The following is an 11,981-nucleotide window of genomic DNA, read 5'->3' on the forward strand; positions in this document are numbered from 1 at the left end:
ACATTTCCAGCATTGATTTAGATAAAGCCACAAATGGCAGACTTTTCAAATTTATAGATGACATGAAGGCAGGAAATACAACTAATGCATTTGATGAACAAAGCAGGGGACAAAAAATGTGGGTCATAACAATGGTCTAAAGCCAAGAAGATGAAACCAGAGAGGAAAATGTAAAGTCAAGGCATTTAGGCTGAAAAAAAAAATCTAACTGCACTGGTTCAGGATGGGGAGGACATGGCCAGGTGGCAGTTCATATGGAAAAGACCTGGGGACAACTTAGAAAGGCTAGAACCCTGATCAACACAATGACCAACCATGATTATGCAGGACTAAAGACAAAGTATGTTCCCTATCTCCCGAAGAGAGGGTATTAAATCAGGGTACAGGATCAAACATGGCCAGTATAGGAATTTATTTTGCTTCACTATGCACATATTTGTTTTTTCTTTTTTTCCAATGGGAATACAAGGTGAAAAAAATAAAAAAAACCTGAAAAAAATTAAAGAAATGCTATTTTTTCAAGAAGCAATAAAAAAATTTTTTTAAAGGACCAAAGGATTTTAGCAACTACAATTCAATACAAGTTAACAGTGTAATTTACCAGTCAAAAAAATTCAATTTTTCTTTCATTAATAGCAGCAATTAGAAAAGGGGAAGTGACCAGTCTCATTGTACTCTGCACATCTTGAGTACTAAGGTTCAATTTGGGGCATCACATTTCAAGAGGGATATTACAAAATGGAAGGTCTCCAGAAGAGAAAAATGAGGATAGGAAGGGGACTTGAAACCATGACACATGAATATCAGTTGAAGCTATTGGAAATGTTTTAGCCTAGAGAAGATTGAGGGGGAACATAAGAGCTAAAAGGCTGTCACTTATTCATCCAAGAAACAGTTTCAAGAATGAATCATAAGGGTGATCCAAGAATAAATGAGGCAAGTTCCCTAAAACAGATAAGAGGGATTAGAATTGTTCTGTGGGTCCCCAGAAAGCAAATTAGGACCACCAGTGAATGGATGTTTCAGGAAAACCAATTTCAATTCATTCAATGATCCTAAGACCTAACAATTAGTTATTCAGAATGAACTGTCTTGTAAGCTAGTGAGCTTTCCATCATAAAAAATACTCAAGAAAAGATACAAAAACTTGTCAAAGACACTGTAGACAGGATTTTTGCAAAAGAAAGAAGGTTGGACATAACAATCACTAAGTTTTTTTCCAATTCTGTGACTAAAAGAAAAATCAAGTCACAAATGTAGAGCTAGAAGGGCCCCTAAGGAGCTTTCTAATCCAACCCCCTTATTTTACCCAGAAGGAAACTAAGGCCCAGACAGATTAAGTGATTTGCTCAGAGATTCATTGGAAGACAACTTGAGTACTATTTTGGAGTTATCCAAAGCTGGGTAATATGTGGCACTGACCCCGAGGACAGGGCCATCCATAAATGGAATGCCCCCAGTCCCTTCCTACCTTTCCACCTTCTTATACCTCATAACATCCTCCTCCCATGCTGTGATCCAGAGATTTCCCTAAAGCTTGATCAGGTGTGGCAAGGTTACCTACCTATTCCAAAATCTCCAGGGGCTTCATGTCACTTGAAGGATTAAATACAAAATTCTTTGTTTGGCATTCTGAGCTTTCATGACTGGCTCCTCCCACCTTTCCTGTCTTCTTGCACCTTACCTACATTCCCTCCTCATAACCCCTCCATGTACAGTACACCGGCCTCCCTCTGCTCCTGGAACAAGACTGGCCCTCTCCAAGTGGTTCTTTTCCCTGTCTGTCTTCCACATTTGGAAGTCTCTTATTTTGCTTCTTATTTCCATCTCCTGGTTTCTATCAATTCCAGCTAAAAACCTTCCTTTAATAGGGGGTCTTTCCTGCTCCCTCTGAATTCAGGCACTCCCCTTGCTGACTATTGCCAGTTTCTCTGGTAGAGAGCTTGACTGTTTGCATGTTGTCTTGGGGTCCCTGAGGCACTGTGAAGTCTCAGGGGTTTTGGGTTAAGTCGGCCTTTCTTCAGGCCATGATGTTTCACTCATATCTGACTCTTCATGACCCTGTTTGGGGTTTTCTTGACAAAGAGTCTGAAGCAGTTTGACATTTCCTTGAAGAAACTCAGGCAAATAAGGATACGTGACTTGCCCAGGGTCCCACAGGCAGTGAGTATTTGAGGCCAGATTTAAACTCAGCATTTTAAACTCAGATTTAAAGCTCAGCACCCTCTCGACTATAAAATTTAGCTACTTTAAGCTGGAGTGCAAGCTCTTGCTGTTGTTTGCCCTTTGTTTTTTTTTTTAAGGGTTTTTTTTTGTAAGGCAAATGGGGTTAAGTGGCTTGCCCAAGGCCACACAGCTAGGTAATTATTAAGTGTCTGAGACTGTATTTGAACCCAGGTACTCCTGACTCCAGGGCCGGTGCTTTATCCATTGTGCCACCCAGCCACCCCTGCCCTTTGTTTTTGAAGAGAACCAATGACATCACTGGGTGAAGTCTTGTCTTGGAGGAGCAAAGAAGGACTTGCAGGTATGAGAGACAGACAGGGAAAATGCCCCCTTGGAGAGGGCTGGTCTTGTTCCAGGAGCAGAGAGAGGCCTGTGTCCCTGGACCAGAGTACGTGGAGGAGGAGTTATGGGGAGGGAAAGTAAGGAAATTGATAAATTATATTTAAGTGAGGCAAAGGTCATCAGAGTCCAAGGACAAGTCAAGAGAACTGGCAGTGGCCTGGGATGCTGGGGATGAATGACCTTAGCGTCTTCCATGAGTGACCAGCTCCACGCCGTCCATAGTGCCTGCCCAGGCCACCTTCGTGGCCCTTGGAATAAGGTGTTCTTTGGCTTCCACTCTCCTGGGGCAAGTCTTCACGTGCTTAGACAGACACCTCTAGAGCCTGTCAGTCACCCTCAGCCCGGTTTAACTCGTCAGCTGAGCCGGTTTTACCAGGGTGGGAGCTCTGAGCATCCAACAGCTTCTTAGGGCCACAGGTGAGAATTGGGCAAAAGGTAGCTACCAGAGGTGAACAAGCAGCCCTCACACTGGAGAGGTGAGTCCATCCCTGCCTGGGGTGGAATGCAGGAGCAGGGAAGATGTGGGTTCAAATGATGCCTAGGACATGGACTAGCTATGTGACCTCAGCAAATCACTAAACATCCCTTGGGTCCTTAGTAAATGCTTATTGATGAACTGTGCTACGAACCCTGGTCTCAGAAATGTTATCAGGTGCAAGTGAGATGAGCAGAAACAGAAGAACCTTTTACACACTAACAACAACACAGGGCAACGGACGTGTTCATTTCAGCAGGACAATAATCAAAGGCAATTTTAAGGGACTTGTGATGGAAAATACCATTCATAGCCAGAGAAGAATAGTGGTGTTAAAATGAAGACCAAAGCTTATTATCTTCAATTTTTAAAAGTTGTCTTATGTAATATGTATTATGTAATTTTGTTATCTCTAATGTTTTCTTTCTTCCTTTTGGATTGGATTCTTCTCTCACAACTCGTTCAATTTTGATCTATGGTTCTCATGGTTACAAATGTAAAACCTAAATATCAGATTGTTTTTTGTCAGGGCAGGGGAGAGGGAATAACTCAAAACCTTTTGAAAAAAATGACTGGTAAAAACTGCTATTTTAAGTAGTTGGGAAAAAAAAAGTATTTAAAAAAATAAAATAAAAGATGTTATCAGGGCTGAGGCCTGGAGCCTGCAGGAAGAACCAGCCCTGTCTACCTGTGTTCAGTAAAAGGGTGGATGAAGGGGAGGTTCCTGAGCTGGGGCTGGTAGACCTGGAGACGAGTCAATGTCAAGGTCACAGCCCTCTCACACTTGCCTACCCCCACAGATCTGAGCCAGGTAACCTCTGGAAAGGCAGGCACACTCAGCAGGATCAGCCCTGCACCACATTCTCAGCCCCTGCCCCCTCCAAGGCCTCGGTCATAGGTGCCCCCCTCACCTCGGCAATCAGCACCACAATAACCGTATCCTCCTTCTCCTGGGCGCTGAGCTCCGAGATGAGTGAGTGCAGAGTGTCTGTCAGGTATGAGTGCACCTCCCGCCGAACACTCGGGATGCCCATCACGATGGACACTGCAGAGGCCCAGGGATGGGGGCTGAGGGGCTTCCCCAGCCCCTGGCCCCAGTGCTTTCCCCTTCCCACCATGCTCCACCCTGGCCTGGACCAACACCCCCGGAAGTCCTCCTCCTCCTCCACCCAGGCTGACTCAGATGGTCCCTCCCTGCCTGGCTACCTCCGGTGCGGCCCTGGCCCACGTGCAGGGCTGGCTGGAGGCTGCTCTCCTTGGACAGCAGGTGAGGCAGATGGTGGAAGACAGTGGGCAGGTGCATCACATGTTTGTGGGTGACGTTCCACAGCTTCAGCCTGGTGTCCTCTGAGGAGGAAGGGAAGGAGGATGGCTCAGACCCAGGGTCCCCAGGCCCATCTGGGCCCTTCCGCCTCTTCCCAGGAGCCAAGCTCCTGGTCCCCGTCCACTCACCAGAGAGGTGGCCCCAGGTCCGGTTGCCATCCATGTCCCGCAGGGTCTGCTTCTCCGACACGGCCCTCTTGATCTCATCCAGCACCAGGTTCAGCTCCTTGGAGCGCTTCAGGCTCTCTTGTTCAGCCGCGTGTAGGCGGTCACGGAGGGCCAAAAACTCCCGCTGATACACCTCTGCCAAGTCACCTGCAGGACAGAGGAGGGTGTCAGCCCAGGGAGGCCTTCCTGCCTGGCCATTGGGACCGCCTGGTCTGTGACTCTGGAGACATCCTGACCTTCTCTTGCCCCATCCTGGCCTCCATAACCATTCCTCAGTCACCTACAGACCCATCCAAGTCATGCTGCATCCTGATCCTACCCAGCCCTTCCAGCTTCCCCCAGGAGAAGCTATTTGAGAGCAGGGACCTGCTCATTTATTTGTATTTGTGTACAAACACTTAATAAATGTTTATCTATCTGTTTATAGGTAAGAAACCCTTTGCTTCCCTTCTCCTCTCCCCAGGTAATTGCAAGGTAAGTTCCTTAAGGGCAGAAGCTGGACCTGTGTTGCTTTTTGTCTCTAGCACACAAGTGATTAATAAATGTTGATTGATAGATCAAGTAGTTTGTCTGTCTTTGTCCTCCATGTTTCACACTCTCAGAAAAAAAGAACATTTCCTCTCTCCTTCACAAATTCCTCACATCTGCTCCTGCCCCTTTCATTCCTTCTACCTCATCCTACTCAGAGCCCCCTCCCCTGGAACTGGAAGCTCGACCTCAACACCCCCCCCCCAATCCATCTCAAGTCCCCCGATCTTCCTGCAGCTCATCTCTGGTCACAACCCCAAAGGCTCTGACCCTCCAGGGGCACCCTCTCTGCCTCCATTCCCTTATCCTGGCATTCCGGATCTTCCAGAGTCTGACCCCAATATTCCTGCCCCACCATATCTGCCCACTCCTATAGATGGTATTTATAAAGCAAGGCCCTGCATGATCTCACTAGAGGTGCATTCTGCAGGTATCTGGATTTCATAGTCTATGCTTCAGGAAATGAAGGCATCCTGCCCTCCTCTACCTTACTGCACCAGGAATATGGGAGGAGCCCTTGCCTCTTACTGACTCCCCTTCAAGGCTCAACCCACACCACTATGGTCTATGGGGGCCTTCAATAGCCTGGACCTCTCCAAACCGAGGCCTCTCTCCTTTTCAGTCTTTTCAGTATTTAACAATAACCTTTGTGATTACATTTCTATAGAGCACTTTGGCAAAGCTCTCTCCAAATCTTATCTCATTTTTAACTTCACACTCCCTAGGGAAGCAGGCGCTCTCTCCACCCCATCTTCCAGGTGAGTCACACAATGCAGCGCTTGTCTTCCCTCCAGGCCTTATCTTCCACCCTACATTAGGAGCTTCTGGAGGACAGGGACTAGGCGGGTCTCCCTCTGGAGTCTTAACCTCCTGCATCAAGGCAGGCACAGGTGTTGCTTTGTTAAGCAGCAGAGTGAAATGTTTCCAGACCTGCTTTGCAAGTCAGAGGAGCTGGGATCAAATCCTACCTCAGACAAGTGACCCTAGAACAAATCAATCTCTCTGGTCTTCGACTATGGACAATGCTATCTCCAGCCAGAGGAAGAAAAACAAAACAAAAAAAAGCTTCAGAATCTGAATGAACACTATAGCCACTTTTAAAAACATTTATGTATTTCTTTCCTATTTCATGGTTTTCTTTCTTTGAAGTATCATGTACAATCATCTTTTGGGTGTACTAAGTTGTGGAAATGATTATTTTATTCTATAAATTAAACATAAAATAAAATTTTAAAAATTAAAAATCTCTGTCTCAATTTCCTCATGTGTAAAATGAGGGGACTGGACTAGAAAGCTTCCAAGGACCCTTCCAGTTCCAGATCTACATCTTTATTCGTCTGTGGCACTGTGCTGCAGTCAATATCCCAATGAATGTTTACTGACTGATCACCCAAGCACCCACTACCCTGCTCTAGGCGCTAAGACTGTGAGACAAAAAAGGGCTTGATAGTCTACTGGCACTTTATCCTAATAAGTATGGGACAGGGAAAGTTGAGAATGGAACCACAGAATTAACAATGGGGAACTTCAGGGAAGGCTTCAAGGAAGAAGGGGAGAAAACGAGGAAAACTTGAGGAAAACAAGAATTGTGATCAAGGGAAAGGATGGATCTCATTCTAAGCTTGGACAAAAATCAGTGGTGAAGGGTAAATTTATAAAGGGAGCTGATTATAGTCATGCTTAGTTGGAAAAGAGAATTTTGTTTGTTTTATATTTAACTGCAACATTTTAAAAAATAAATTATTTGTTTCTCCAACTACATGGATAGTTTTCAACAATCATTTTTTGATAAAGTTTTGAGTTCCACATTTTTTTCCTTTCCTTCCCTCCTCTCTGCTTAACTAAGAGTAATCTAATATAGGTTATACGTGCGTAGCTATGTGAACTTATTTCTATATTAATCATGCTGTAAAGGAAGAATCAGAACAAAAATGGAAAAAATAAAACAAATTTTAAAAATTGAAAACAGTATGCACTGGTCTGAATTTAGACCACATAATTCCTTCTCTGGATCTGGATGCCATTTTCCATCACAAGTGCTTTAGAATTGTTGAAAAGAGGCTGTTTTAAAAGGAGCTGGTATAGAGACAGGGAGGGAAGGGGCTTAAATGACAAACGGGGGGGGGGGGTCTGGTCTCCTCCCAAAGCCACTAATGGTTTGGGAATACAGGAACGAGAGACTGAACCTTAATTTAAGAAGATTATTTCCACTCGAGCCAAGGATGGAGAAGTCTGAGTTAAGGCTAGGAGAAAAGCTGGGAGGTTGTTGACTTGGTCCAGGGGAGATGTGATGAGGGCTCAAACTGGAACCGTGGCCCTAAGAGCCAGGAAGAGTGAGAGATGACAGACACATGGACTTAGAACTAAAAATAACTCGGCAACCAACTGGCTACAAGAGAGTGAAGGAGAAACAAGACAAGGAGGATTCGAAGGTTATTAGGCCAGAGATCTCTCAACAGAAATGCAGAAGGCTGGAAGAGGCTGATTTGATTTTTGCCTAGGACATGTTAACAGATCTTCACTAAGTGTCTATAAGTTGACTTTCCAAGGGTATGTCAAGCTCGAGGAAATTACTATTTCAAGTCACTTAATTCAACATTCTAAGGATTTTATTATTAGCTTATGATGTAGACCATCTGATTTGAAGCTGGGCCTCAGAACACAGAATATTAAGAGTTGGAAGGGACATTGGGACACAGAAGGACAGAGTTGGAAAGGTCTTTAGAACATGGAATGTCAAGAGTAAGAAGGTCCCTTAGAACATAAAACATCAGGGATGAAAGGGACCTTAGAACACAGATTGTTGGCACTTGTTGAGGCCTTGAATGACATCTAGTTAAACCCATGATTTTATAAATGAGGAAACCAAGGTCAGAGAGAATCAATTTCCCTCACATTAAGTTCAGGCAGAGTCAGGCCCCCAATTTTTAATTTTTCATTGTACCACATGCTCTGATTTATTTTGACTAAAAATTATTTAATTTTTAACATTTTTAAATTTTTTTAATTTAAAAATTCCCAAATTCTCTCCCTCCCTATGCCAATTAATTTTAAAAGTTATATGATAAAATCAAATATTTTATATAGCAGTTCCAGGCTCCTACATGTGATCTTTTTTTAAAAAAAACACCAAAGCACACCATGAAATGTCCTAGTGATCTAATTTAATAAAAGCTTCACCTGATAAGAGACTTAACCTGGATATATGCACCCTGTAAGACCACAGAGCATAAGCTAGGGGACTTTGGGACACTGGAGTCTCTGAGCAGATTTTTTTTTGAAAGGTAGTATGGTTTAATAAATAGGACAATGAACTTAGATTCAGAAAGAATCCAGTTCAAATCCTGGTTCAGACATTTACTAGCTGTGTGAGCTTTAGCATGTTACTTAACATCTCTGTGCCTCAGTTTCCTCATTTTGTAAAATGAGGGGGGGGTTGGATTCATTGGCCTTCCAAAGTCCCTTCAGGCCTATAATCTTAGCTCTTGCCATCTCTTCTAAAAGGAAAAAAAAAACTTCTTTCTTGGTTGTGGAAAGAAATCACTAGCATTTCCTAATGGAATTCCTCTATTCTAAACCATTCCTAGGGCCGCTAGTGTGCTGCAGCCTGGGCCGTCTGTTCCTCAGGCCAAGGAGCATAGTCCTGGGTTGGCCCAGCATGAGTTTCCCTTTTGCAGGCCCTAAACATGTAGAATAATGTATATAAAGTATGCTGTAGCCAGGCAGTATTTTAAAAATAAACAACAATTGTGAATAGTCTACTTAGTACTAACTAAAGAGGTAGAGGGGATGCTAGCCTTGGACCAGGATTCAAATCCTACCTCGGATAATGATGGGCTGTCTGCCCCAGCCTGATACCCCTGGGCAGCTGAGAGCCACAGGGAGCCGGCTGGGAAGCCAATTTCCTGAACCTCACTAAACTTCAACTTCCTCATCAGTAAAGTGGGGGTAGTAATACTGGCAGTCCTAATTGCAGAGTTGTTGGGAGGCTCAAACAAGATAATATCTAGGTCAAGTGTTTGCTGAACTTTACAATGCTAGGCTAATTTTCTTATTATTCCTAGTTGACTTTTTAAAGCCCTTCACCACCTGGCTCCAGCCCATCCTTCCAGCCTGACTTCACAGGATTCCTCTCCATATGCTCTATGATCTAGCCAAGTTGGCCCACTAGCTGTTCCCCAGCTCCCAAATCCATGACTTTACACAAACAGTCCCCTATTCATGAGTCAATAAACATTTATGAAGCGCCCACTATGCTAACCACTGGGGGTCCAATGAGAAGCAAAGACAGTCCATCTCTCCAGGTGCACAGGCTACTTTGGAGACAACATACAAACCACCACGGACAAACAAGTTATACAGTATATAGGATTAATTGGAAATAAACAACAAATTTAAATCTCAAGGCATTAAAGGAGAGCTGGAAAGGCTTCCTGTGGGAAATGGGATTTATCAGGCACTTGAGGGAAGCCAGAAAAGCCAGGAGTAGAGATGAGGATGGAGGGCAAGGTCTGGCTTGGGCTGGGGGGACCGCCAGAGAAAGTCTCCAGAGTCAGGAGCAAAGAGGCTAAGAGGATTTTATATTTGATTCTGGAGGTGACTGGGAATCAGTGTTTATACTGACATCATCTTCAAACCTGACTTTAGGTCAGCTGGGAGGATATCGGACTGGAGTGGAGGTGGGGGGAGACCTGAGGCAAGATACACTCCCTCCTCAGTCCTAGGCTTCCTTCAAAGTTCAAGTCAAATGATCCATTCTACAGGAAGCCCAACCTTATTCAGCCCTGATACCATTTGTGGGTGGCCTCCCTCTCCCCAAAACTATTCTGTGTGTTTTACATTTAACTTTGTAGAAACTGTTTCCCCATTAGATTGTGAGCTCCTTGTAGGCAGGTATATTCTTGCCTTTCTCTATATTAAGAATACATGATCAGCCCTGAAGAAATATCTGCTGACTCCTTAAATTCCCCCCCTTCCCCAGCCGGGCCCAGTAGGATGTAAGCTCCTTGAGGACAGGGACTGTTTCATTTCTGTCTTTGTATCCTCAGTGCTTAGTACAATTAGGTCCATCTTATAGTTAGCACTTAATAAATGCTCACTGAATTAATGATTGTTATTATATATAGTATTTATTTTACTTGTTTATATTATTTAATATATTATATATATATATTATTATTAGCTCCACCTTGTTCTGTTCTGTTACCCAAGATGAATCATGAGGCAGTGTTGCTTCCATCTCAGAGGCTGAATGGAGAATAACACCAAGGAGATGGGCAATGGGCAACAAAGTGTGACTGGCTATGAGAGTGGGTGTGATTTCTTCATATAACCAAATGATAAAGCTTTCCTATTCCCTCACCTACAAAAGAGGAATGAGGGGAATCTATTGAGAAACAGGGTTGCACTATGTAAAAGGTGGTCCTAAAAGAATAAAGAAAAGAGGGATAGTAAATAGGACTGAACTTGAAATCAGAAAGAATTAGGTTCAAATCCCACCTTTGACAGTTATTAGCTGTGTGTCTACAGGTGAGTCACTTGACCTGAGACTCATTTTCCTCATCTGTAAAATAGAGAAAAGGAAACTTGTAGTACCCACACCACGTTGATACTGTGGGGATCAAATGAAATGATGTTTGGAAAGCACTCTGGGGAATTTTTAAGCACTTATGGCTTGTTGCTACTGGGACAATAGTTGGGAGAAAAGGGTATTCCAGATCAAGAAATTCATTTTTAAGTTATAAAAGGCTATTAGGGAAGGGAGTCAAAGGAGAGTCAGGTATTCTGAGGGTCAAATGAAAGGACATGTGTAAAATATAATTGTTATTTTTGAATCATTTTAGTCCTGTATGACTTGGTTTTCAGTTGGGGTTTTTCTTGGCAAAGATACTAGAGTGGTTTGTCATTTCATTCTCCAGGTCATTTTACAGGCAGGAAACTGAGGCAAATAGGTTTAAGAACCTTGCCCAGGGCCACACAGCTAGTAAGAATCTGAGGTCAAATTTGAACTCAGGTCTTCCTGACTCCCAGTCCAGTGTCCTATCAACTGCACCACCTATCCCTATAAAAGACAGTTCTACTGAAGCCAATAGAAGGGTGGTTCTAGGGTCCCCCAAGTTGCCCACTGCTCCCTCCTCCCTAAGAGATCCTTAGTATCTAGGACCCAAAGCCTACATTAGGTCAGGCACAAAGGTCTGGAGAAGTAGGCTACTTTAAGCTTATACTGGTGTGAAATGCCTCCTCCCTTTTGTTGGAGAGGTGGGGACCACGGGTATGGGATGCTGTACACATTACCAGACTTAACTGAAGGATGGAAATAACATATAATGGAAATGACACTGTATTGTGAGTCAAAGAACCTGGATCTGAATCCCAGTTCTGCCTCTTATTTATTATAGTTATGATATTGGACCTCAGTTTCCCTATTTCTAAAATGGAGGAAGGGAACCTGATGGTTTCTCAGAGTTCTTTATTAAAAAGGAAATGCACAACAGGGAAGGAAGCATATACTCAGAAAGGACTATCAGTTATAAAATTAATAAAAAAAAGTTAATTAACTGCTATGTGGTAAAAGACAGCAGAGAAGATGGAAAGAAGTTGTTCTAGATCCCTAGACTGGAGACCAGATTTTATAAGGGGGGTGGGGCAGGCAATGAAGAGGACTCCACAGGAAACATTAAGAGAGGGTCTTAAGGGAGAATTTGCTGATCCCAGCCAACCTCTCTGAACATCCTGTTTTTCTGCATCTGTTGAATGTTTTTATTTCTTGTTTTAGGGGACTAAGCAATAAAAATTCCTTTTTTTAGCCTGAGCTTGGACAGGCAGATGGGAGGAACTTTTAAACAATAATAGCTAACATTAATACAGCACTTTAAGGCTTAAAAAGATACCGTCATTCGATCTTCACAACATCTCTATG

At 43.5% G+C, this 11,981-nt stretch overlaps 1 protein-coding gene across 6 annotated transcripts in view; it reads right to left on the reverse strand.

Annotated features, from left to right (window-relative positions):
- The window catches only part of MGAT4B (alpha-1,3-mannosyl-glycoprotein 4-beta-N-acetylglucosaminyltransferase B), a 53,945-nt gene that overhangs the window by 15,399 nt on the left and 26,565 nt on the right, over positions 1-11,981 (reverse strand). For 3 of the 6 annotated variants that reach the window (XM_074212178.1, XM_074212182.1, XM_074212177.1), the window contains 4 exons: positions 10,562-10,625; positions 4,496-4,681; positions 4,250-4,390; positions 3,955-4,088 (listed from right to left, as the gene is read on the reverse strand). In XM_074212178.1, coding sequence (XP_074068279.1) covers positions 3,955-4,088; positions 4,250-4,390; positions 4,496-4,681; positions 10,562-10,625 — 525 coding nt within the window. The remainder of the gene's footprint in view (positions 1-3,954; positions 4,089-4,249; positions 4,391-4,495; positions 4,682-10,561; positions 10,626-11,981) is intronic. The other 3 variants (XM_074212180.1, XM_074212179.1, XM_074212181.1) reach the window with 1 other exon arrangement.

Source organism: Macrotis lagotis, chromosome 1 (genome assembly GCF_037893015.1).
Source record: "Macrotis lagotis isolate mMagLag1 chromosome 1, bilby.v1.9.chrom.fasta, whole genome shotgun sequence".
NCBI lineage: Eukaryota > Metazoa > Chordata > Mammalia > Peramelemorphia > Peramelidae > Macrotis > Macrotis lagotis.